Source organism: Castor canadensis, chromosome 12, assembly GCF_047511655.1.
Source record: "Castor canadensis chromosome 12, mCasCan1.hap1v2, whole genome shotgun sequence".
Taxonomy (NCBI): Eukaryota; Metazoa; Chordata; class Mammalia; order Rodentia; family Castoridae; genus Castor; species Castor canadensis.
Window position 1 is genome coordinate 25,645,618 of NC_133397.1, and position 25,922 is coordinate 25,671,539.

The following is a 25,922-nucleotide window of genomic DNA, read 5'->3' on the forward strand; positions in this document are numbered from 1 at the left end:
AAGCCGCGGACACCAATAGCTCTGTGAACACGGAGCGGCTTTGACATTGAACTCCAGAAGGGTTGCGTGAGTGTGAGTCGTGAGGAGGGGGACTGACTCGCAGCTGCAGTGAAACGCGGCCCCGGGGGAGCAGAGCTCAGCACGCCCCGGAGCCTCCGCCCGCCGGAGCTGCGAGCACTGAAGCCATTCATGATTTTGGTGACGTTATTCCAGGAGTGGGCGGGGGGGGCGGGGCTTCTCGAGGCCAAGCCCCGCCCCCGCCCCTATAAATACTGCTTCCCCGGCTCTTTGTGGGACTCGGAGCTCGGTGGAGAGCGAGGAGTTCCGTCTGCACTGCCGACGCCGCTGGCAGCGGGGCTGTCTCGGGAAGGCGGACCGGCGAACGCCCAGTGCCCGCGCTAGGCTGCCAGCCGCGCTCGTCTGCGCCTGTGTCATCCTCACTCGGGACGCAGTGACCATTTTTAAATCACAAGGGCGTGGGTCAGCCTCCCCTAGGACTTCATGTCTGTATATTTCCCCATTCACTGGTGAGTATCCTGAGGCTGCGGCGGGCGCCGGCTTAGCAGCTGTGGCTTCGGGACCCGAGCGCCAGCTCTGGATGCGAGGGCAGCCGGTGGCACCGACGCCCGGCGCTAACCCGCCGCTTGAGCCCCTGCAGGAGTCAACGTCAAGGTTGCAAAGGTGGGGGTTGGGGAGGTGGTGCAGAGAGCATCCAGACAAAGGAAGTGAACTCGGAACCTTTACTTAAATGACGGTTGGAGGGTGTGTATATGGTAGTGGTGGGTAGGGAGAGCCAGGGGTCCTGCCTGAACCCCCATAATTAAAGCCCTATGCGCAGGGCTGCAGGAAGCGCGCGTCCTGCCCAACTCAGGGGGCTCCTGCTCTCCCCGGCCCCTCCTCTTTTTCTTTTTTGTTTGCATGCAAGTCTCGACGTCGAGCCCGGCTGCAGCGGGGTTGAGCTGGTGCAGCCGCGGCGTTTGCAGAGCTCGGGGCGGGGCGGGGGGGAAACGCTCTCCCCACACGTAAGCCACAAGCAGCAGGGCTCAGGCTGCACCCTCTCGACTCCTGCTCCCTCCATAGCCCCTAAAATCCGACTCGCCTTTGTGGGGAGTCGGGGCTGGAAGGAACCAGAGCAGGGCGGGAGGTGGCAGAAATATGCCCCCAGCTGGAGATTGTGGCCGGGAAGGATGCAGAAAGAGGCTGCTAGGACGTGCGCCCCGGCCGCGTCTTCCTTCCTGCCCTGGGATAGAGGAGGAGCGGCGGGGTGGGGGTAGCGCCCCCGGCCCCCAAAACATACTCTTAGAAGCGGGCATGGATAGCCCAGCCCGGGTTGGGAACAGACACTGAGCCCGGGGAAAGCGGGCTCCAGCCTAGGCGCAGTCCTGCCTAGACCAGCAACTAGAAAGTTCATGCTTCTTGCTTCAACTTTTTAGGCCCGCGCCACAGCCCAAGCGACAACAGAACGCCTGGCTAGAGCCCCTTGGATGCTCCTCTGGCCCTCTTCTTTCGGGTTTGGTGGCAGCCTTTCCAGAACCCAAGAGGAAATTGCCTTTGGAAGTTCCAGCTCCTGACCCTCGAGCCCAGCATCTTCTTAGTCTCCCCATCCCATCCCAACTTGGCTCTGTGTAGAGAGGGGCCTGAACTCTCAAAATAAAGTAAAAATTTCCCCGCCCCTGAGGCTTGTGTACCCCTCTCTTCCGGGTGTACCCACTTGCCCTCCTCTGTGGTGTGCAGGCAGCCAAGTGCCTTGTAGGTGAAGCTTGGAAGGCTGGTGGAGGCTTTGTGCCCCTGGCCCTTCAAGATTTAGCAAGTGGCTGTTAGGGCCGCTCAGGGATAGTAGACCTCAAGAAATGAAGGTTTAGGATTATTTTATTAATTAGCACTTGATAACCTGCAACACGTGTTCCCCCAGACTTTGTCCTTAACATTAGCCCTTAATATAACTATGAGATATGCATTATTAGCATCTTAGTAACAAAAAGGGCACCTGTGGCTCACACAGACTTATTCACGTTCCTACAGCTCTTGAATGGCAGAGCCTACACCAGAACCTATTGCTTCTGTTTCCAAATCCACTGCCATGTCTATGTAATAGCCCCACCTCCCACCCCCCCACCCCCCCACCCCCCCCCCGCCAAAAAAAGAAAAGAAGTTTAGCCTCCCTGTTTCCTTAGATACAGTCTCCCTAAAGCCTGCTTCAGCTTTTTCTTTTTAAAACCATGTGTGCAGACATTATGGTGAAAATACTGGGTGTTGTGTAGCCAGTACCTGGATTCGGTATTCGTATTTGGCACTATGCATAGGGGACCCGGTGTGTGTCCATGGCTTGTGCAAGGATAATGGAACGTTTGTATCCTGCTTAGAGTACAAAGCACTTTCACATGTCAGCCATTGGTGGGCCAACTTGGCCCCTCTGGAAATTTCCTTTGCAATCAAGAGTCTGGGTATCCTTAAGGCTTTTAATCCAGGGGATGTTTTTCAAGCTGTGAGCTTGCAGCTGCTGCAGCTGGGGCTAGAGAAGGGGGTTGGATGGCAGATGTGAAGCTTGCAGAAAAGCTGACCCCTTGGGGCTTTAAGTGGGACATTTTGCCAAACAGAGCACCAGGCAGAGACATTTAGGAAGGCAGCCTGATTGGACTTTGTCTCCCTGAGGCTGGCCTGCTATTGTTATTATGTAATAATAACACGTATTTCTTCTTTGGAAATTATTTGAGGATTACTTTTGTTCTTAGGTAGAGGGGTGAAGGGAGACCTGGATAAATTGGTTTTGATATAGACACTTGGGCTCAGCTTCCTGCCATTGTGGTTTCGTTCCTAGTTCTGTCATTTAAAAGAAAATCCAGGATTGCCCTGTCTGGGAAGGCACCTTAGTGTACAGGAGAGGAGGGAAGAGGAGGTTTGCAGACAATGGGCTTTGTTGGTGGTGGGAGTCTTGGTGCTGTGGACTTGGTGCTTCCTTCGGATGTGAGCTTGTTTTGCTGAGAGTTCTGCTTTGAGCACCTCTCTTCCTGTCTCCAGACAGTCCCCTGGTCTAAGACCACAAAGGCCCTGAAAGGAGGAATGTGAAAGTCTGTGTGTTGACTTTTGGTCTGGTTTCTTGGCAGCCCTGACTATCTGAGATCGGCTAAGATGACTGAGGTGATGATGAATACCCCATCCATGGAGGAAATTGGCCTCAGCCCCCGGAAGGATGGCCTTTCCTATCAGGTAAGTTAAGTATTGCTTCCCTCTAACTCCTTAGAGCCTGCTGGCTTTTGCTGAGGGGGGAGGCAGAGTTGGTTTTGTGTCCCAGTGCCATCTGTAAGAGCTGTGTGACCTAGGGCCAGTCCTTGCATGCCAATAAGCCTTGGGTTCTACATCTGTAAAATGGGCAACAGTGATCCTTACTCTATAGGGTTGTGATGAAGATTCAACATGACGAGAGGTAGGTTTAAGGCATTTGTAGTGCTTGGGATATGTCCAGCAGACATTACTTGTCATTATTAATCAGCCATCCTTGCTCTGAGAACTCTGTCATTCACAGTGGCAAAAGTGGAAGTGATTCGTACAGATAGTTCAGCACAGAAATTCCCAGGTCTTGGCCAGTAGAAACAAGGCTGGGAGGTGGCTCATGGGGAAGGGTGGGGGCGGGGAATGGCTGCATCAGATGCTGCCTGCCTCCTCAGGGTGATGACCGAATAGCTAATTCAGAGTTAATGTTCAAAGTACTTAAGAGTTGAAGAGGAAGCTAGCTCAGGGATGCTGTTGCTGGAATCTAGCTTAGAGAATAGCCTGTCTGGTAGATCCGAATTGCATAAGGACCATAAAAAGGGAGCAGAGTGATTCCTTGAACTCAGCCCAGTGCTTTTTCAGATTTGCCATGCCCAGCTGGCAACAGGTTACTTTCAGTTACCTCTGAGGCAGAGAACTGGCTCTAGATTGTCAGGAGAGTTTCAGGCTGCTAAATTTGGGGGAGGGAGGAATCTGTTTGTGTAGGAAGACTTTTGTCATAGTTCCAAGGTGGGGATTCTCACCTTGCTTCACAGACAAGGACCCAGACCCAGTCTGAATCAGGGACTTGGGTCTCTCTATCCCCTAGAGCCTTGCTCTTCTGATGCATCCTGTAGCTGCATCTTGAGTCATTTCTGGCTAGAGTCTATGTGCTCATTCCCTGGTCATTCCAGAGCATTTATTTTGTAAAGAAAGAAACAAATAGAAAAGCCAGGGTGGGTGCAGTATGATGGGGGGAGGGTGATCAGAAAGAGCCAAGTAGGTTGGGAACACAACTTTAGATATGCTTGGGAAGTTCAAAGACGCCCTTTGTTTTATGTCAGTAAAGTCAGGTCCTTCTTGCTGGCTGCAAATAAGGATCCCATTAGGCTGCAGGAGTGAGGGCTGAGGTGCTGTATCCTGGGCTGGTTTCATACCCTCCTCCCTCTGAGGAAGACAGTTGAAGGCCCCACAGCCTGGTGGGAGGTGCAGAAGTTTCCTGGCCCACCAGTCGGAGTGTTTTGGACACCAGTTTCCAATCCTCTGAGTCAGACTGAATCTCTTTGTGGTTACAGGTGAGATTTTCTTTCAGTTCTGGGTTTTAGATTTCCATCACAGAATCTTTCCAAACACAGTCTTGCGTGTCCTTTTTAGATTCTTTTAAACATGTTCCGGACAAAGGGGCAGACATTGCAAAGCAGCCTTCTTGGCCCTTCAAGTCCTGCAGGCCATTCTGCTTCATCCAAAGGTTAGCCCCGATGACCATAACCATGGATGATGGGGATGCCTTGCTGGGTGAGAAGGGCTGAACTGGAGCTGCAACTGCTGGAAGAAAATACGATCACCTCTGGGCTCTTGAGATATCTTGTCACAGCCTGAGAAAAAGAGCCTTAAGTCTTCCTTCCCCTGTGGTGCTGGACTGAGAGTCCATTTCTCGCAGCCCCCAAGAAATCTGTCCTTACTCTCTGGTACTGCCTAGTACCAAAAAAAAAAAAACCTTACCTAGATCTTCAAAGCACTCTTGTCACAAGTTGACTTCAGAAAGGGTTCTTGGTTGCTTGCAAAGAGAAAGGGGAAAGGTTGTAGTGTTGAACCAAGCAGCACTTATTAGACATTTTCCATGTGCAACCTGCTCTGCTGGCTACTTTCAGGAGGTTCAGGGCTCGTGTGGGAAACCACAGCACGCACACGAACTTCTGGAGTACAGGAACCAGACTGGTCAATGCAGGTATGGTATGGGTGGCAATGATGAAATCTGGTTGACAGAATCCCAGAAGGCATGGAATAGAGAAGTCAGGGTATGGCATGGCTTTGAAGGAACGTGAGGACTTTGAGGGGACAGGTCTACCTCTCATGTAATTTTGTTGCAGCTTCAGATACCTCCTGATGAGCCCCTGTGGGGCTCTGTAGTAAGCTGGTCTGACAACTGTCAAATGGTGGGTACTCTTGGGGCCCCTCAAAACTAGGGCCATCCAATTAAAATCTTTCCCACTAGAACTCTGGGGATTGGCTGGTCCTCACTCTTTGCCAGAGCCCATTGCTGTGCATACTTGGGCTTAGCTCAGAGCGATGGTGGGAATCGCAGAACTCTGTTTTTGGCTTTACTCCTGAGGATAATAATAGTATGTGGCTTTTACTGAGACCTGCTTTTCCAAGGAACCGAGAGAGGGAAAGACCCACCAATCCTGACTTGGCAAATGAAATAGAATCTCAGGCTTGTGATTTGACCTTGGAACAAGGTCATCAAACATATGGGCCATTTGACTTTGTTAGTCATTCCCCCACCTTCCAGCCCTACCAGGAATGAAGCTTTTCTGATTTCTCAGTACTGGATGTGACCTTTCTTTTGGCCTCTATGGCATTTTGTGCTTTCTGATGATGCTGTCCTAGGCTTTGAGGATACAGGTCCTGCCTTACCTTCTCCTTTACCAGTCCTTAGGGCAAGGGATGACTTGCTATCATCTTTGTTACCCTTCAGCCATCATCCCTCTCCCACCCAGGGTGCTATGTGCTCAGCATCTTCACAGCAGATACTAAGTAGACAGGGGTCAAGTTTCCTGATTCAGAAGCTGACCACCTTCATTTCTGCCCCAGCCTTTAAAGAGCCCACTCAATCTCATGCCTGTCTAGGCTCCAGGCAGATGCCCTTTTATGCAGGTTGGCCCATATGTTGTTTTTTTGGAGTTAGTGCCATCTTGTGAGTATGTATAAAAATCCCCAGAGCTTGTATTTTGTCTTCACATCTGTTTGGAGATAGATTCATTCAAGTAAGTGAAATCCATGTTTGCATGTTTATTTGGCACAAATTATGACAGCCCATAGGGTGGGCGAGTAAATGGTGGCTAGAAAGTCTGAATATATTTTGGGCAGGCTGTGGACAGCAGTCAGTTCATAGAAGTGAGTGAGAGGGTGTCAGTCAGGACATTTATGACCTTCAGAACTGCAGCTCCCTCCCACACTGTGTCTCTGGCCTTCACCAGCCTGTGGGACAGAATGCCTGCCTTCCAGTGCAAGTAAGTCAGTGGCTGCCTGGTGGAGCCTGGTCCTTCTGTGGCTCTAGGACTCTAAGAATGTGGTGTTTGGGGGCTGAGGATGTAGCTCAGTGATAAAGCTCTGGCCTAGCATGACCAAGGCCCTGGGTTCAATCCCTTAGCTCCTCAAAAAAATTATAGTTTTCTGGAACATGCCTCTCTCCAAGGATCTCCTTTCATGCTATGCCTGAATTGGCCTGGACTCTATATAGGGAAGGGCCTGGGTTTTGCCTCTTGGCTCTTCTGCTGCCGAACTAACTTCCACCAGCACAGGCTTCCACAGTGTTAGCGCCGTGCCAATATCTAGTCACAGCTATGGCTCCTTGGTTAAACTTATCCCTTCCTCAGCATCCGTCCAAGCTCTTACATCATTATCTTTTCTTGAGCTGTTTAAACCAGCGCACATCCCTGACTTGCTGCCTTCAGTATTCCAGCCTCTGTTACTCTTGGTCAAGTGGACCTGCCATTGGGCATTTTCTGCCAGGCAGGCAGGAGTCAGGCTCTCCTTCTCAAGGAGGCCACTCTGTGAACCAGGAGTGGTTTCTCCATGCAACGCATGTTCCTGTGCCCTGAGCCTTTCTTTTGACCCATACAGCGAAGAGCTTCCTGCATCTTTCCCTTTATCTTTCAGAGTAGGAAGGAGTGAGATAGGGAGGATGAGGGACAGCAGTGGGCTGATCTTTCTTGCCTCCACCTATATTGGCCTCTCACAGCTCCAGAAGTCTCAGTCATACCTTTGCCAAGGGGAGAGGACTGAAGGACTCCTGAGGTCTGAGAACCAGTCTTCCTCAGGACAGGGTCTTACAGCCAGCTGCTTTCTCTGCCTCCTCACTCTTGATCATAAGAAGTGGCTCCTTTTTAAGATCAGGCTCCATGTAATCACTGAATTCAGGTAGCACCTCACAAACTTTCCTCCCATCTGTGCAGAGTCTTTCTTCCCTAAGACCTCTTGAGCCTGGCTTTGCTGTGCAATGTGGCGTCTGCACCAGCAAAGTCTGATATCATTATCCTTCTCCAGCTCTTTAAATCCCTTTCTGATCTCCTGTAGGATGCATGTGTTGATGTAAACGATGAGTCTGGCTTCCTTTGTCCCTGATTAGACTCTCAGGAAAGTTTCTAGTCACCATCCTGCCTCTGTCCCCACAAACCCCATTCCAAGCCGCTCTGGGCATAGTTTATCAGCTACAGTTGTGTCCTCCTAACCATTTGCATCATCTCATGGTTACCCCCAACTGCAGTACCCCACATGTCCTTAAGAGTTTGGGAGGCCATGATGACAGCTGAACATAAGTCCTGTGGTTACCAAGAAATCATCTTTTATAATATCAGACTTTAAAAAGCCTCATTTGTCTCTGGAGAGATATAAAGCTAAAATTCCAAAAGCCTTAGCAAAAGATGGCCAGACGTGGAATTGGGGCAAGTTTTCTTTCTTCTATTCCTACTCCCTCCATATCTCTCCTTGATAAAAATTTTTATAGTGATGTGATGTATAATAGGCAGTTAAGGCCACCTGGTTTGGAAGTACAAGGGCTTCACTTCTCTGTGTAGCATTGGCTCTTCTGAGCCATCACCCGTGCTGGAAGCCTCAACACAAAGGTCATGTTCACTGTTGTGGGAGGCCTCTGGATTAGGGCCTGCGGAGGGCTGGAGTTATTCTCATGGGAGACTTCTCCCTCTCCCCTACCCTTGTGGGCACAACAGCTGGTCTGTGCATGGCCAGGAGAGAACAAGCTTTCTTCACTCCCCAGCCAGCCTGCCGCACACTAGATCCATACAACTGGCTGCTCTCAAAGGGCCTGTGTTGGGCCTGACACCTCCCTCTCCCTAGTGGCCGTGTGTTCGTCATGCCGCAGAGCCAGGGGCTGTGTCTTAGACTGCTCTTTGTTCCTATGATGCCAGGCACAGTGTCCTACAAATAGTCACTTAATGAGTGCTGAATGATTGATTGGGCCCTTCCTCTCTCTGCACTGAGAACTATCCCTGTACCTTGGCAATACCATGGTGAAATTTTTTTCTTTATAGGATCAGCATTTTTCTCCCAGTATACCCGGTCTCCTGCATTGGATAGAAAGGGAGGATTGTATCCAGAGGGAAAGGGATGTGTTTGGGTGGTGAATCTTGTGACTGAAGCCAAGAGCTATTCCTGGGTGTCTAGCAAATGTCCTGAGCTGATCTGTCAGGCCTGAGTCCTAAGTAATCCTCAAGAATCTGAAGACAGGCCCTCATTCATGTAGGGCTGAGGCTAGCTGGGGCTTCCATCCTTTCCAGTCTGGTAGCCATGGGGCTGCCTCTGCCTGTCTGTGGCCTCACCCATCACTTCAGGGAGGGGCTGTATTCATAAATCAAATCCCATGCCTGCTGCTTGGGGAGGGCCTCTGATTGCACATTCATCTTGGAAAAAATGTAAATTTGCCCTAAGTTTCCCTAAGCTGTTGTCAAGTTGACATGGTTACCTCAAGGGGAGTATGGGAGTGGCCTCAGCCCCCTCCCACTGAACTTCCTTGTCCTCACTATGGCAGCTCATTTTAGATAAGCTGTGTAGAAGAGGCCCTAGGCATTTAGTTGAAATTATGTTCACTGCTTGCTTTTCAACTAGGAATTTTATTAGAGCCAATGGGCAGGAAGGTTCTTAGATCTCCTACATGAAGCAGCATGGACCAGAATAATCTTTATCCAGAGATGATTGATCTCTAGGTCTGATTTTCTCCTAACTTGTTTGAGGTGGTTTCCAGACAGAATTTTAAATACACCTTTATTTCTTCTGCCTTTGTGTTGGAAAGCGTAAAGCACTTGTCCACATAAACCTGGTTGGATAGAGCCAGGACCCAGGGTCTTCAAGTTCTCTACATTCCCACGCTCCCACTCACACACACAACTGAGGGGTGATGGTGGGATGTCAGTGCAGTAGTGGTCATTTCAGTTTGGAGTATTGCAGTTACAGGAAAGTTTTTCTTTCTCTTTCCCTCTTCATTAGTAATTTCATATTGTCATTGATAAAGCATGTATTTTATTATTTTTATGCTTTTCACATTTGTATGCTTGTTTTGAAATTTTTATTGTCTTCTTTTAAGCTTTTTATTTCCCAGTTGCCATAATCTCACCAGGCATAAGGCACAATTGTTAACACTTCAGCATCCTTTACTTTCTTTTCCAATGCCCTTTTATGTAGACAAATCACAAATCATGTGTTCTGCAGTTTTATATGACAGCATCTATCACCAGCATTATGTTATCCTAAGTTACCTTGTCCTAAAAATACTCCAAAGCCAACATTTTAATAACTGCATAATATTATATCATAAAGTTAAAAGATAATTTGTTTAATTATTCTCCAACTGTTGAAGCTTTTAGGTATTGTTTTTCTCTTTGATAATTGATAATTTATAAATAATTATATATAAATCTTTGTAAATGATTTATGCTATTTTCTTAGAACTGTTTTAGGAGTAGAATTTCTGACTCAAAAAGTAAGAGTATGTGCATATTATCATTATAAAGGTCAGTGTTTATTCTTTATAAAACTTTAGCAAAGCACACTGCAGTAGAAAGAAGAAAAAAACCACTTATATTCCTGTCACTGAAACACTTTGGTATGTTTACTTTCAACAATATTTTGTGCACTTATACTTAAAAAATAAAGTTGAGGTAATACTGTATCTGTTATAGTGAATCTTTTTCATTTAATACAGTATTGTGACTATGTTTCTGTCATTTTGTTTTCTTTGCAGAATAGTAATTTATTTTGCTTTGTACCACTTCTTGTTGTTGGCATATATTTAGGTTGTAGCATATTTTGTTCTTACAAAGAACACTGTTCTAACATCATTTTACATAAATTTCTGTACAGACTTGATTCATTTCCTTGGAATAAATTCCTGGAAGTAGAATTACTGATTCAAAGAGATTCAACATCATTAAGCCTCTTGATTATATGTTACCTTAAAAGAGAAAGCATAAATAAAAGAGTTTATCAAAATGTAAGCTCCCAGCATTAAAAATCCTAGCAAATAGCATCTCACAGCTGTAATGTCTATAGAGATGGGGTAATAATGGAGGAGCTTTGAGTATTGAGTCAGAAATGTGTTTAGTTATTTTACTGTGTTCAGATGTAGTATATCTTCCTGTAGTATGTTAATTATTTATTTCAAGCATGAGGATAGCAATGGATGATGTTTAAGCAACATTTACCAGCATTGCAAAAATCACTAGTGATCATATTTGTGACCCCAAGTAGGTACATTGACATACTCTGGATTACAAATGCGTATGGATTGGCAGTTATTTTACTTATATCTTTTATTCTGTTGGAATGCCATGTGACCTTGAAAAGACCAGTGCAATCCCTTTGATCTAGAGAACCATAAAGTTTGACCAGATGCATGCTCAGTCTCATGAACCATCTTGGGGTCTCTGGGATTCCAGGTCTGACATATGGAAGGCTTATGGTTAAGAAATATTGCTTCCCTGGAATTAAGGGTGGACTGGGCTCTTAGAAGTAGATCTAAACTTAATGGATCTTGACCTCATCACCCAGTGGCCTTCTGTCTGACAAGACCGTGAGACTCCAGCCTAGTGTTCCAGTAAAAGCCTTATATTCCTGGTGGTTTCGAAATGTTAATGCTATTTATGGTTACTACCTATGACACATACTACTAGTTTCCAACTTATGTAGTTTGATTTTTAAGTAAATATGTTTTTAACAAGTGAGTAAAGAAAACATAGCACATATCTGAATATAACAGGAATGAGGAAGGTTGGAACCTCAAGGTTGGCAAACACAGGCTCCCGGGAGTGAGAAATTACACAGCACAGTTCTTCTAAGGGACGTCAGTGTTGATAACATGAAGGAATTTGTTTTCTTCCAAGCTTAGTGTATCTTCTAGATAGAAGCATTCATAATAGCAGCCAGTACTCAATACTGATTTCTGCTGTCATTTGCCCCCTCAGATGTGGCAAAGTGACCAGATTCCTTCTGGCTGTTTTGCTTGGCACTTTAGTATTGGAGAGTTTTATGCCAAATTACTTCTTAATAATATTTCCATGTATGTACCACTCCACATTTTAACAAAGTGTTAAACAGGAAGACAACTGCCCCAGGGGTTCACAGAAACTTTCCAGGGGACATGACAGTGGGGAAGAGTTCTCAGGAAACCCATGTCTTCATCTTCAACTTCCTTCTGTGGCTTTCCTCAGGTTGTAGCTCCTGAAGACAGGCCTCACCAGTTTCCTTTTCATACCCTTCTATCAAGATTGTTTTTCTCCCTCTCTACAGGGAAAAATCTGTCATCCACCCTCCTGATTCTTTCACAGTGCCTTCCCAGGGTAGCAATGTTAGGGCCATCAAACAAATAGACCATTAAAAATATTATGGTCCAGGTAGCCCATAATTTCCACATCTCCCTAAGAGTAAGAAACCAATCCAGTAGAAATTTACATTTGTGCTTAATACTTGTTGTGATACTTTCATTGGCCAGTTAGGTAGTGATGGCTATAATACGGTAATCAAAACTTTTGTTGTTTTGTTTTGAGACAGGGCCTTGCTATGCAACCCAGACTGGCCTTGAACTCTTGATCCTCCTGCCTCAGCCTCTCAAGTGCTAGGATTACAGACATGTTCCATCAGTCCAAGCTTCAGAATTCTCTTATTAGTCTTAAGGTCACAGACCATTTTTAATATGGCAGTTTATATACATAAATCTTTTTATTACAGAGAATATGAAAAAACTAAAATAAAAAATTGCAAACATAAAAATATATTACATTAACAAAAAATCCTATGGGGGAAGTAGAATAGAAATATAGTTTCAAGTAGAGAAAGGAATACTGTAAGATTTGAATTAAAAGCTTATTATGAGTTTTTAATAGGAAATGGTTGAGATCAAATTGATGTGATGTTTATAACCCACTGAGTACATTTAAAAGACTGGCATACACATTTTATTTTTAAAAGTTAATATTTATAGTATAACAGGAGCTTTAGGACACACAAAAGGAGACATACTAATTCAAAGTTCTTTTGGGGAGTATGCAGACCATAAGTTTGGGAACCATGCATATAGATACTCCTCTTGGAATCAAAACTGTGTCACTGTCGCATCTCAGAGTCAGTGGCAGCTTTGAGATTGGATCAGTCATCTTAATATGGGACATCCTCTACAATAGCATGACTTTGGGTCACTCAGGGGTTCTTTGAACACCACCAGTGACACAGAACTCAGAACCCCTCAGCTTAGTGAGATTAAGGACTAAAAATCTGGTGTGCTGGTTTCCAGTGTTGGCTTTGCTGATATCTGTGCCATGTCAGGCAACTCATGTAACCTGTTGGGATCCTGATTTCCTCATCTATAGTAAAAGTAAATTGCCATCATTTTTGTTAGAAAGTTGAGTAATGACATGAAGTACTCAATCTGATTGTAGATCGTTACATCAGACTGAAAAAAATCTGCTCTCTCTTCCTCATATCAGTCTTTTGAAGGCACCTTTTATATTCCACCGATCTCTTTTCCAGTATTAAAATATATGTTGTCTTTTAACATATATTAAAATATATGTTGTCTTTTAACCTTAATATAGTCATCTTCCTGTGTACGTTTTTCTCTGGCCCAATAGTTCTCAAATTTTTGCTCCTCAATCCCTTTTATTCCTTTGAAAATTATTTATGATCACTAAAGAGCTTTTGTTTATGTGGATTATGTCTTTTATTTTAGGAACTAAAATAGATCTTTTTCAATGTTTACTTATTAATTCACTTAGAATAACGACAAAACCATTATATGTTAATATAAATGTTGGTTTTCCATGAAAAACCAACATTTATATATATAAATTATATATAGAAAATTTATATTTTCTAAAACAAGTTTACTGGGAACAGAAACATTGTTGTACATATTTTTTGCAACTCTTTTTCATGTGTGGCTTAATGGAAGATAGCTAGACTCTCATGTGTACTTTCCATGAGTCAGTCCATTGTAATATGTATTAGTTGAAGTTAAGAAAATCTGGCCTATACAGATATGTAGTAAAAAAGGGAAGAACTATTTTCACACCCTTTTCAGATGTTTTTTGATTCTTCACCAAAACTTAACAAATAGTAGTTTCTTAAATGTTAGGTGATATCTGAAACTACTAACAAATAGTAGTTTCTTAAATGTTAGGTGATATCTGAAATCTTGTGAGTGAAGTTTTGTATTCTTGCTTTAAAATTCATGAGTCCAGGGTTGGAGATGTGGCTCAGTGGTACAGTGTTTGCCTAGCATGCATGAGGCTCTGCGTTCTATCCCCAGTACCACACACACACACAAAAATTCCTTAGTCTGTCTTGCACTTTGATTAAATCTTTTACCCAGACTTGGTTTTGTAGTGTAATGTGCTTATCATTTGGAAAAAGTCAATTCAATGAATTATGCAGACTGCCCAAACATTGACACATTTCATTTTGTAATATCAAAAATGATGTTTGTTAATCTCTCTACTGATCTCAAGTAATAGGAAGCTGTCAAGCTCATGGTGGCTGATACAAGTTTTAAAAATTCTAATTTTCACTCAAAAGCTGTATTTTTATCATGGGTGACAAATACTTTCAGTCAGACTCATTTTTGAGAAATTGTCTCTCAAATGCCCAAGTTAGAAAAACTATAGTGTATTGGTCAGTCGTTCTTTTAGGTAAAAATGGTTTTACAGTGAAAACTTGGCTAGTTCGGCTAGTAACTCAATCACATGAGCACTTTGTTTTGAAATGACATGGTATCTCAGTAGGCAGCAGAAATGATAATTTTTTTGGCAGTACTGGGGTTTGAACTCAGGGCCTCATGCTTACTAGCCAGGCATTCTACTACATGAGCCATTATGCCAGAGAAATACTATATTTTGACTTTCCATTTTGCCACCCTAAATTTTAAAATATGTATTTAAGAGTCCATATTTAATAAAATATTTTCACTGCTTAATTAACGGACATTGATAAACATTAGGTTTTGGTTTTGGTTTTGTGAGGTGGTGAACATACAGTGACGACAAGCACAGTTGCAGTCACTGCATTCATTTCTCAAGAAGGTTCTAGCAATCTCTCTTGCTGAAGGATCTTGAGATCTGAGCTTTGAGAACTGCTTCTCTAGCACAAATGGAGGGAAGTCTGCTGAGAGCATAGGTGCATCTCTAAGAGCACTCTGCTTGCTTCAGTTGTTAGCATCAGTGCTGCAGTGTGTGTCTTCTATAGGGGCTACTGTTTTTGTGTAAAGGAGGAAAAAAAAAACCTCAATTTTTTTTTTAACTTAAAGAAAGATGGGTAATTAGCAGATGCCCTCAGTTCTGAGACAAGATGAATTGCCTGGTCACATGCTACAGTAGGCTTTGTTACAGGAAGCCAAGCAAAGGCTGTGAGAAGGGGCTGCAAGGAAGCCCTGAGAGACTTGAAAGCATTGTTTCCATTCAGGGGTGGGTTTAGAAGCCATGTGGTAGAGTTAAGAAGGACAAGGATGGGAAGGCTGAGGGACCAGCTAAATACTAAAGTTTTTGTCCTCAAAACAAAAAGTGAAGGGATGGTTGGAATGGCAGCCAGGTCAGTCTGGGATTTCTGAGAAAAAGAGAAGGCTTGGGACATTTGGGTGGTACCAATGGAGGAAAGAGAGAGGAATCTGGAAGATTGGAGTGAGGGCTTTCTTCTTTCAAGAGGGCAATGATGATACTATCAGTAAGATGCAGGTATTTGAAATCATCTATGCCAGATAACTTTAGTCTTTTTCTGCTCCAGAGAACTTTGGGAAAATTGTCTAACATTTCAAAGCCCTACCGGTTCTTTAGGTCCAGCATTATCAGTAGCAATTAGTGCTAATTAATTGGAATTTGGAACTCCCAACTTGCAGGATGGGTGTGTGTTTGAGAGATGTTTATGAAAGATGGTGTTTATCCCAAGGATTTCCTTTTCTTTCAAGTTTCCAGGATAGAGGCTTAAGCATCCTTGATCCAAAGGAAGGAGGTTCTGCAGTTGTTATAAAGCCTAAATCTCTACTCAAGTGCCCTGTAAGATTAGAGGCACTAGGGAAGGACAGGATAGGGCAAAGTGGATATTCTTACCTCTAGTTGAGGGAAGTTGAAGTGAGGTGGACAGTGAGCACCCCAGCAGAGCTGAGCTGGAGAATGTTCTCCCTCTCAACCCCCTCAGTGGCCCACTGCTCCTGTGCTGCAATTCTTTCTGCTCTTACCAGCCAATGCCTCATGAAAAATCAGTAAGATGCAAATAGTAGTATAGACTGATAGAAACATAGCAGGAGGCAAGTATTTCAAAAATTACATTTCTTGCCTTCACATGTGGGTAGGGGGCGAAGTGCAGGGTAATTGTTCATTTGAATTAGCTGCTATTCATTCATTGTGCCCTTGCAGAGCAGAATGCCGAAAGAAATCTTCCCATTGTTGCAGACCAGCCCCTCCTAGGAAGCAATAGATACACAAGACCAACCCATTGTTTCTAGGAAAAATAAGAAATCTGGACTTTGGGAAGCTGGGAGTCAGGAGGGATCTGACTTACTCGGGTGCAGGCTCCTTGATGATAGACTGAGAGAGGAGGTTGTAGCAGGAGAACTTTGGCCCAGGGCCTTCCACAGAAAGGAGGGTCTGGACAAGGCAGGGCTTTTCATTCCAGCTGATCTAATCTATGTCCTGAGGAAGCTGAGGCTCTGGGAGGGAGGCAAGGACATCACAATCATTTCTCCAAAGAACCTGGCCTGGGATTCATGAGCACAAGCCTATAGTGCTGCTCATTTGCTCCTGTCCTAAGCTATAGCTGTTGCTTTCCTGGTCTACTTCTAAATGCTTCTTAGGGACCCTGATTTTACCCCAAAAGAACCAGCATTAGGAATTTAGACTTTACAAAGCGTGTTCACACATACCTGTATTTGATTCTCTTCAAAGCTGTATTAGATCAGAATTTGCATTAATCCAAATTTATAGAGAAGGAGAGGAAGGGAATGGGATCTCAGTATCAGCAGCCAGCATTAGCGTGGTGTAACCACTCTGACAACACTGCAAAGTGCAGATGACATTCTTGTTTCACTCAAGAGGCCACTGGGGCTCAGAGAAGTTGAAATGACTTGACCAAGGTTGCAAAGATAATAAGAGATGGGGGCAAGGTAAAAGTCAGCATTTTTAGACTTCTGGTCTACCTGTGGGAATGGTGATTTTTCCATAGCAGTTTTGGGGTGGATTCTTTGTTCCTCTCTGCAACTGGAGAGGGTAGAGGCTTACTGTGTGGTTTCTTACCCAGTGCTTTGGGAAGCTAGCCTGGTTATTTCTCCTAGGCCCTCTGCCCTTCCTCCCCTCCCAACTCCCTCACCCTCAGCACTCCATCCTCTGTTCCTCCCCAAAGAGGAGCAGGGTGTCCAGGCTGCCAAGGTCTCAACTTGCAGAGCTGGTAATTAGCTCTTTGTGTCCGGTTAACCACCTTTCATCTCCTCCACCTGCTGGTGTCTGCTTTCCTTATTAGCATCTCTCAGCTCTTTGCTGAGCCCTCCGCCCTCTTTGTGGCCAGCCCAGCTGGTTTTTCAGAGATGATGGTTGAGGGATACACACACAGGGGAGAGCGGCTCCAACCAGAATCGCTCACATTTTCCACCCGAGGTGCCAAGCATCTCTATCCTGTCCCCACCCCAGAGACAGCCAGGTTTAGGTCACCTGGCTTAGAGGCAGACAGTTGATAGCTAGGCCTCCAAATCTGGGGCCTTTGGAGCTCTGGTGTTCCCTTTCAGTTCCCCTCCATGCATGAAATGGGAGCGGACTCACCAGCAACTTTCATGCCCAAGCAAAAAGCTTGTCGTTTTTGGAAGTATGTCCCCAGTCCTACATTTCTCTGCTGTGAGATCACTGATACTGGTCAAACAAGTATCCTGAGTCTTCCAGACTGCCCTATTATCATTGTTCTAATGCTTATTTATCTATCTAATAGCTAGCCACAGGTAGCTATTTAATTTTTTATTAAGTTTAAATTTGTATTTACTTAACTCATATGTAAGTTTATATTATTAAAATTCAAAATCTTAGCCACACTTCAAGTGTTTCATAGTCACCAGATGAAATAGTAGCTGCTGTATTGGGCAGTGAGTGCAGAGAAAATTTTCATTACAACAACATTCTGGTGGACAGCACTGACCTCTACAGCCACAAACCCCAGTATATTGGCATCCATCTCACAGGCTGTCTGTTCCTCCTAGATCATTCTGAAGCTCCCTTGACCTTTCAAGGGAATCTATGTGAGTTCTCAGAATGTCAGGACCTATTGGAACTGGCAGTCGCGTGGCAAAGGATTCCTCTGCAGAAGTGTCCCCTGTGAAATTCACCAGCACCAATGCCTGCTATTCCTGCACAGCAGGATGTGCGAGACCCAGAATGTTCTTAGCGTGTGTGCATGATTGACGAGGCTATTCTGTTTGTAAAGGAGGGAACTTGGTGTTATGTTCAAGCCGTCAGTCTTGGCAGCCCAGTGTGACAGCTGGACGTGGTGAGCATTGTTGGCAGAGGGAGAAAGGTGTAGTGCTGAGAGAATCACAGCTGGGATGGATTCTTCTGGACCTGCCCTGTCCTGGGCTGAGGGTAGGAAATGCCTTTCAGAGCCTCCCCATCCTTCCTTTTGACCCTCTTGGAGAAAAGCCTGTGCTGAGGATTTTCTTTTCCTTTCTGCAATCTAAGGACAAGAAGGGACTCTAAGGACTACAAGATTTAACCAGAAGCAGTTTCTTTTTGGAACAGGAGCTGTTCTTTATTCCCTTCCAGTTCCTGTGGGCAAACAGCATGCTGGGCTGGCCTGCTGCCTCAGCCCTACCTGTCATGTGCTTGGCAAGTTTAACTCGAGTTCTTTTTTTCCACTGCCTTCCCCACCCCATCAAATTGCAGTTGCAACCTCTCATTTTTCTGCTGCCTAGATGATTAAAAAGCATGACTTAGTGGAAAATGTTGACCTCTTTGGGGTCAGCCTCTTAAGCAGCTGTCGGAGATAAGATTTTGCTGGCCAAAGACTCAGCAACACTTTGCAAGGCTTTCTGTCTGTTTGCAAGGACACCATGAGGCTCTTTGGTTCTGGTGCTGTTTATTTATTTTTGGAGAGAGCTACAATTTTCAGAGGCACAAATTGGTATAATCTGATAATAAAATAAAAATCTTGGATAGAAGAGTTAGAATAATTCTTGAATGATTTTTAAGAAGCTCTATGCCACTCCCCCTCCCCCAGGCCCTTGCTTTGAGCAATTCACGGAACAAAGTTCTTTGGCAGCTAAGCAGTATTAGAAGTTCAATGTTTAGACTCCCCCCAAGGACTTAAAAGACTTAATTGTGGTGCTCTTGGTATGAAAGGCATTGTTTGGGGTTGTTTTAATTGCTGTGTTAGTATTACTGCCTCTTGCTTTGAGATTGGATACTGACTGTTGTCCTTATAGAAATTGCTCCAAAGAAGATACTAGGATTTGAATTTTGTTTGTGTCCTCCGACCATCTTATCATCCCAGTATTTGTCAAGAAATTGTACCCATCTAATGAGACAAGAAGGCCACTACACTTCTCAAAAGGAGACGTTGAGGTGGGGAATTAAGAGGACTTGAAAGGGGTCACACAATTGAGGATCTGATTTCTGTGGCTCAGCCTAGTGTCCTTAAATGAACACTGTATTGATAAAAGTCCTACAGAAGTTCAGGTTCCCGTGCAGCTACTTTCTAGGGCTGTGGCCTTGTGCAAGGTACATGCCTTTGATGTACTTGTTTTTTACCTGTATAAAATAGGGATCATACCACAAATACTTTGCAGAATTATAGTGAGGATTGAGGTTCTGCTCAGCACAAACTTTGTCCGTCATCACCAACATTGTTTTAATGTTTTTTCCCTTATTCTAGGGAAAGGCCTATTTAATCCCAGCTTGTAATGAGATCAAATGCTGTCTTGCAACCCTCCTATTCTGCCATCCTTGCCCTACCTCTTGTCCCTTTTGCTCTTCCTTGACTTGAGTAATCACAATTAGCACTAGGTTTTCATGTCTACTGGTAGTGTCACCACCATAGGCTTGTGAGTTCAGAAGGTAGAGATAGGAGCCGGGGCTGTGCAGGGTCAGGTGACCATCTCATCTTCATCTCTCACAGCTGCATTTCAGGTCCTGAACTTTTAGGTCAAGTTTTCTGACTAGGAAGCTCATTTCTTGGTCTGGGCTGGCAGACAGATCCTGGTACCTGGATCCTGGATCCTGTCTGGGTGCCCAGGCAGCTGAGTAGACAGTGGGCACTCAGAATCCTGCTCGCTCTAGTCAGTTTTCCATCCGTGGAATGGGAATGTTGACTCAGTAGCATCCTAGTTTATTTCTCAAAAGGCCCAGGCACTGAAAAAAAACAGACTGAAGTTGGAATCCTCGCTCTGCTATGTGACCCTCACAGTGCCAGGGTCTTGCTGCTTCTAGGGTGACAGTGAGGCTTTATCAAGGTGATGTTCACAAGAACCTTATAAACTGTAGTGTGCCTTTCACTCAGTGGGGACACCTGGTTCACTCCCAGAGCTTCTGCTTGGTAGATGCTTTGTGTCCTCACCCCTGGGAGGGGCTCAACTCCACAGGAAAAGCAAGGAATGGGCCCAAATAGCCCACCTGACCCACTCCCCACCTGGCCTGCCAGCCTGTGTGCATAGTACAGTCCAAGGGAAGAACTTCAGGGTTGGCCACACAGGAGGAGAAAGTCCAGAATGGCGGTCAGCTTCTCGGGCTATCATTTCACCTGTTCAGGCCCAGCCCCTCCCTGGCTTGTTTCCTTCTGGCTGCTATTATGATACTTTTTATGAGCCCTGTTAAGTCTTTAACGATGCCTGGTCATGCAGCGGGCTTAAGGCTTAATCCCCCGCAATAGACCTTTATTGGATAAATGGTTAATAATCACTGGTCTGCAGGGATTGGGAGATTTCTTGAGGCCTGTGACTCCCAAAAGCCCCATGTGGTCTGTGACATGGTCAGAGTGTGACTTGTAGTAAGAGTGGACATACTTAGAGCACCATGGAAGTTGGGAGGGCCTGAGAATTTCTTCTACCTCCTGGGAACAGAGGACCTGTGTCTGCTGCCAGGGGTCAGTCCCCATCCTGGCAGGAACGGGCAACCTCCTAGTGTCTTTTCGAATGTGTGTCTCTACTCACTACAGTTGTTCTTTTGCCACGATCAAGCTGTATGACCTTGAGTAAATTCCCTGGACCCTCTGGACCTGGGTTTCTTGGTCTCTCAAATGAAGGCGTGGGAGGAGATGGCCTTGAAGGTGCCAAGTGTCTGTGTGGTTGAGTGATCCCTGCTTCTCTGACCAAGGTTCTTCTCTTAGGCTCTTGAGCATGTCACTGAAGGCAGTGAATGGCAAGGAACCAGCAGCCCAGAGGATTAAGTACTTAAGCTGCTGGAAAAGAATTGGGTCAGCTGTAGTCACAGGGCAGTGTGTGCAAAGGGAAACCACAGAGCCAGGTTTGGCCCTGATTTTTTAGCCTGTCTTGAGGTTTCTGCCAGCTCTGGGAAGGACACACAGTAGGCATTAGAAAATGGAGCCTCACTGGTGGGACTCTGGAAAGAGAAGTAGATTCCCCCAGGTGGAGAGCCTGCAGGAATCCAGTCATTTGCTCACAGGTAAACTAGAAAGGTACCTTGGATTTTGTTCCCAGCTGCTTTCCATCTAGATTGGGCTTTGACTTGACAGTTGTGATGGGAATAGGATCCATCTACTTGAGGGGCAGTGTGATATTGGGAGATGAGTGTGGGAGCCAAGCAAACCTGAGTTTGAGTCTCATTCACTTTCAGGCTGTCTTGGACAGCGTACTTGCCCAAGCCTGAGATTCTTTCAGATAGCCTGAACAACACCTATTTTTAGCCACATTGGTTTGAAATGATCTACGTAAGGAACCTGGTTGTCTGCTCCTACTAGGTGCCAATAATTATTCTGGCAGAAACTTGGTACCTGTTATATGCTTTGGACTGCAGGTATAAAATATTTGCCAGAAAGAAAGGCATGGCTTACTGTGATGGCATGATTTTGAATTCTTTTATCTAGAAATAGTCAATAAAACAAGAGTACAAACAGAGTTACAGCAGTCTTTAGATCCAGTGGCACTGTCCCCAAACTCTCAACTTTGGAATTAAAAGCAGAATCTGACTGAGGGACAGTTTCTCCCAGAACTTTATCCCCCGGCTCCTGCCTTTTGTCCCACAGTATCCTGAAGGCAGTGCAGAGTCCCTGGAAGATGGTTAGTGCTTCACGTGCTACATGTGTGTGTGAAAGGAAAGAGTTGCATTTTCTTTTCAATTACATACGTGACCAGGTGCTCTGCTTTTATTGCAGATCTTCCCTGACCCATCAGATTTTGATCGCTGCTGCAAACTGAAGGACCGCCTGCCCTCCATAGTTGTGGAACCCACAGAGGGAGAGGTGGAGAGCGGGGAGCTCAGGTGGCCTCCTGAGGAGTTCTTGGTTCAGGAGGATGAGCAAGACAACTGCGAAGAGACAGCGAAGGAAAACAAAGAGCAGTAGAGTCCCTGAGGGTTTGCCAGGGTCATGCCAGCCAGCATTTGTATCTGAACTGTTTTTCCCATCGTGATGGAAGAAGAGAGTGAGCCATGATTTGAAGATGTCAAATGAGGCTTTTGTACCTGCAAATCACCAAGTTGGTTTTCTTAGCTTTTCTTGTCTTTTTTTTTTTTGAAATTCGTTGAGCAGTGGAGCCCTCTGACAACTTGCAAGGCCTTCTGAGAAAGGAAGCTGCTGAGAAAAGGGGTGGGGGTGTGGGGAAGGGGTGCTGCTTCTGAGATCAGTATCTGAAATCCAGCCACCAGGGCGGGGGTCCTGTGGGCTGAAGAGGGATGGGCAAATGAGCAGAAAAAACTTTTGGGGTAAGAAAACAAACACCTGGCAAAAGAAAAAGTACATGTTTTCAAGAAAACATTGAGCAGAGAACTGCAGCCAGGAAGTGCTCAGCCAGCATTCACTCAGGCTGCTGGGGCACCAGAAAACCAAGTTTTCATCTCGATCTCTGTCAACACCCACCACCAGCCTTTGCTTTTATTTCAGGTGTATTGGTCTATGACAGAGAAAAGGGGACAGGAGAGCAGGGGCAAGGGGTTGAGGTCAAGGCTGGCCAGAAGGATGTATCAGAAAGGAAAGTCACCCAGTCCTTCCAATGGACTCTGCCCCAGCTTTGCAGGCTCACAGAGCCCTGGAGACATGGAGGTTTTTAAGAGGCAGCGCTTTTCAGCTTTTCTTCCCTGATTTATCCTTTTTGCCTCTCAGCTCTTTGGAGAGCACTTCCTGCTCTTGCTGGAGACCCCAATGCTGGCTCCTGAACATAAAGTTCCTACTTTCACTGTCCCCCTCCCAAGACTTGTTCTTAGAGTTCCAGGGAGCAGAGGAATGGAGTAGACATTTCTACAGAGCTACCTGTTCTCCTGTCCCAGCCATGGCAGCCAGGTGACGGTTTCCAGCCCTGCTGTGGGTCACAGCCTGCCTCACCAGCAGCAGAATCATGCCTGTGTGGGTTCTTGGCATGACTTCTTGTGAAACTGAGGCCACAGTGTGTTTCTTGGTGGAGAGGGAGCTTTTATGCAGGTCCAAGGGCTGGCACAGCCTGAACAGTATTGCATCGGGAACCCAGGCTCCCATGTAGCAGCTGTGGGATTGAATTTGAGATGCTGGCTGTCCTGAGATACCCTGCTTCTCTCCACATTGTTCCTGAACGTGGGTGGGAGGAAGGTGTGGGGAGAACAGGGGTATCCCTGCAGAATGGTGCCCCTCTCCCTTCTCCATCTCCCACTATTTCTGGCAAAGGCAGCCAGAAATAGCATGCAGAAGCCAGCCCCTGGACTTAGACCCTCTCATCATAGCTCAGAACTTTCTGGAGCAGCAGGTTGCAGGACAGACTCTTCCACCATCTCTAATTCAGAGCATGACTATGTGGCCAAGAGGTGGACTTAGAGCCTCCCTTAGGCTGCACTTGGCCATCCTAGGCACCCATGTTGTCCCCTCAGGTCTCTGCTCAGTCCAGGTTGAGCCCCAGCTTTGTTCTTGTGTGTCTAGCTGTATTTAATACCTCAAGGTCAGTGTGGCTCTGGAGCCCACTGGGGCAGGAGGATGGGGTGTGCTGTTGACACAGCAGTTGGCAGGGTTTAGTTCTGGGATGCCGACAGTCCTGTGACCCCCACCTCCTGCCTCCTCCCTCTGTTGTCTGCCTGTGATGCACACACCGATGGCAATAACTTCTTTCAGCTCCTCACCGAAGTAGGAGAGAGCTGCAGCCGGCTGAGCAAGGGGGCTTCTCTCTCTCGTTCCCCCTTCGTGCCATTTTGGCTACAGAGATCTGTCCGTCCGACTTTCCTTCCCTCATGGCATTTCTCATTCCTTGCCTCCCTCTGTGGATGGGGGTCTTGCCGTTTAAATTCCTGTGTTTCAGTGTCTCCCTCTCACTCCTATGCTGGATCATTTGTCCCAGTCTTGCTGTGTGATGGGAATGTGCTTGTAAACTGAGTATCAAATCGACCTTGTGTATATGTATGTGTATGGGGGTTGTTTCTTCTTTTGCCGGTCACTAGACCACTTTGTATGACCATCTGTAGTCTGAGCAGGCCGGGGACCGACAGCTAATGTCAGGGCCCTCAGCGGTTGAGCCTGTTGGGGGGACCCAGCTGCTCTTGGACAAGTGACTGAGCTCCTGTCTGGCCTCCTCCTTTCTTTTTCTTTCTTTCTTTCTTTTTTTTTTTTAAGTAATCTGTGTGTATTTCTAACTGATTGTATGATCGTATTGAAAAAAAAAATCCTAGTATTTCAGTAAAACGCCTGTTGTGAGATGAACCTCTTGTAACTTCTATCTGTTCTTTTTTGAGGCTCAGGGAGAAACTAGCATTTTTTTTTTTCCAAACTACTTTTTGTCACTGTGACAGTTGTAAATAAAGTTTGAAAATGCTTTCCACTCTGGTCTGCTTTCCTTCTTGCTTCCTGCTGCATTGGAATGCAGTCAGCTCAGGGGGAAGGTGAGCTCTAACTGGAGGCCAGGTTAGGAGGCCCCAAGTGAGGTTCCTGTGTGTCTTACCTGCTTACCTTCCAGGTAAACCCATCCATGATTTTTGTGTTTTTATCATTTGAATGAATGAAAGTAGTTTTTTTTTTTCCTTTGTCATTGGTTCTTGATTCTGAATGTGCACCAGAATAACCTGGAGAGTTTTAAAATCAAATAGTAGGCCCTTACCCCCAGAGAGTTAGATTTCAGTGGTTTATCTTGGGGTCCAAACATTTGTATTCTTAGGCATCACCTGGGGGGGGGGAATTTAACCCACAGCCAAGGTTTGAACTACCCTTCTAAAGAAGGATAAATCCAAGATGTATTGTCAGATTTTTCACCAAGGCTGGTGTATGGTGTGTAGGTGAGTGATCATAGGTAGATATAGGTTACAGAGAGATCAAACCATCCATTGAGTGCTTACTGCTTATATCAGGCAAGGGGGGTGGGGAACAAAATAGCAGTGGTACTGGATCTCACAGCATGGCACTGTTGGAGTGTAAAATTAAATGACAAATATGGTGAGTGCAAGGCAGAGAAAAGTCGGCTGCTCTGCGAGTGAATGTCAGCTTGCAAGGCCTGAAAGGCTTTAGAAGTGATAAGGACGAGTTGACCAGGTAACGAGTAGCAGGGAACAGGGGCTTGGAGTGGGGAAAGAAAGCTTCTAGCAGGGAGAACAACTCAGAATGAGCCTGACTGGTGTAGGTGGGAAAGGAGGTCATGTGGAAAGGGCTGCGTAGGCCTAGGGAAGTTGGATTTCATTCTAAGTGCAGGTCTCGAATAGCATGATTTACATTTTACACAATCTGGATCAATAGTGATAGGATTGGAGAGCACAAGATGAGAAGCTCAGAGACCAGAAAGGAGGCTTTGTGGAGGTCAGAATGAGAGGAGATGGAGCTTGTAGAACGAATGTTTAGACATTTTTCTAACCCAAGGCTGAATATTTTTGCCTTCACTACTATGATGAGCTAAGTAATCAAGTGGTCTGTGCTTAGGATGTCTCCCAATATTGATAGAATAGTGATCTGTGTTAACATTAACACAGATAATGAAGCCACTAGACCATGGATCTGCAACCCTGAGGATAACTTGTAGGATCTGTCCATCCTCAGAGTGGATTATCCATCCTTTTTTGTCCAACAGCCTGAGGATGGAGTTTATTGAATGTGGACTCCTTGAACTCAGCCCCTCAGAAACCTATCTTTATTTGCACATAACGTGTATATGAAAAATTTTATCAAACTACCAAAAAAAGGGAAAAAAAGCAATGAGAACTGATAAGTGAGTTTAGCATGGTTGCAGGACCTCAGCTCAATATACAAAAATTGATTATATTTCTATACTAGTAATATTACTATACTAGTAATGAACAATTGAAAATTTAAGTTTA

The 25,922-nt window shown here is 45.4% G+C and overlaps 1 protein-coding gene across 1 annotated transcript; it reads left to right on the forward strand.

Moving 5' to 3' along the window:
* Positions 1-297: 297 nt before the first annotated feature.
* Lbh (LBH regulator of WNT signaling pathway) lies at positions 298-24,442 on the forward strand. The gene is made up of 3 exons (XM_020177393.2): positions 298-527; positions 3,105-3,207; positions 21,826-24,442. The coding sequence occupies exons 1-3, from the start codon at positions 502-504 to the stop codon at positions 22,012-22,014; spliced, it is 318 nt and encodes a 105-aa protein (XP_020032982.1). The 5' UTR covers positions 298-501; the 3' UTR covers positions 22,015-24,442.
* The last annotated feature ends 1,480 nt before the right edge of the window (positions 24,443-25,922 follow it).

What these genes read in the sequence shown, in the direction of transcription:
- Lbh (XM_020177393.2), top strand. Translation starts at nt 502, where the DNA reads ATGTCTGTATATTTCCCCATTCACTG. An exon ending in GTATATTTCCCCATTCACTG is followed by an intron (nt 528 to 3,104) that starts GTGAGTATCCTG and finishes GTTTCTTGGCAG; the next exon opens with CCCTGACTATCTGAGATCGG. An exon ending in AGGATGGCCTTTCCTATCAG is followed by an intron (nt 3,208 to 21,825) that starts GTAAGTTAAGTA and finishes CTTTTATTGCAG; the next exon opens with ATCTTCCCTGACCCATCAGA.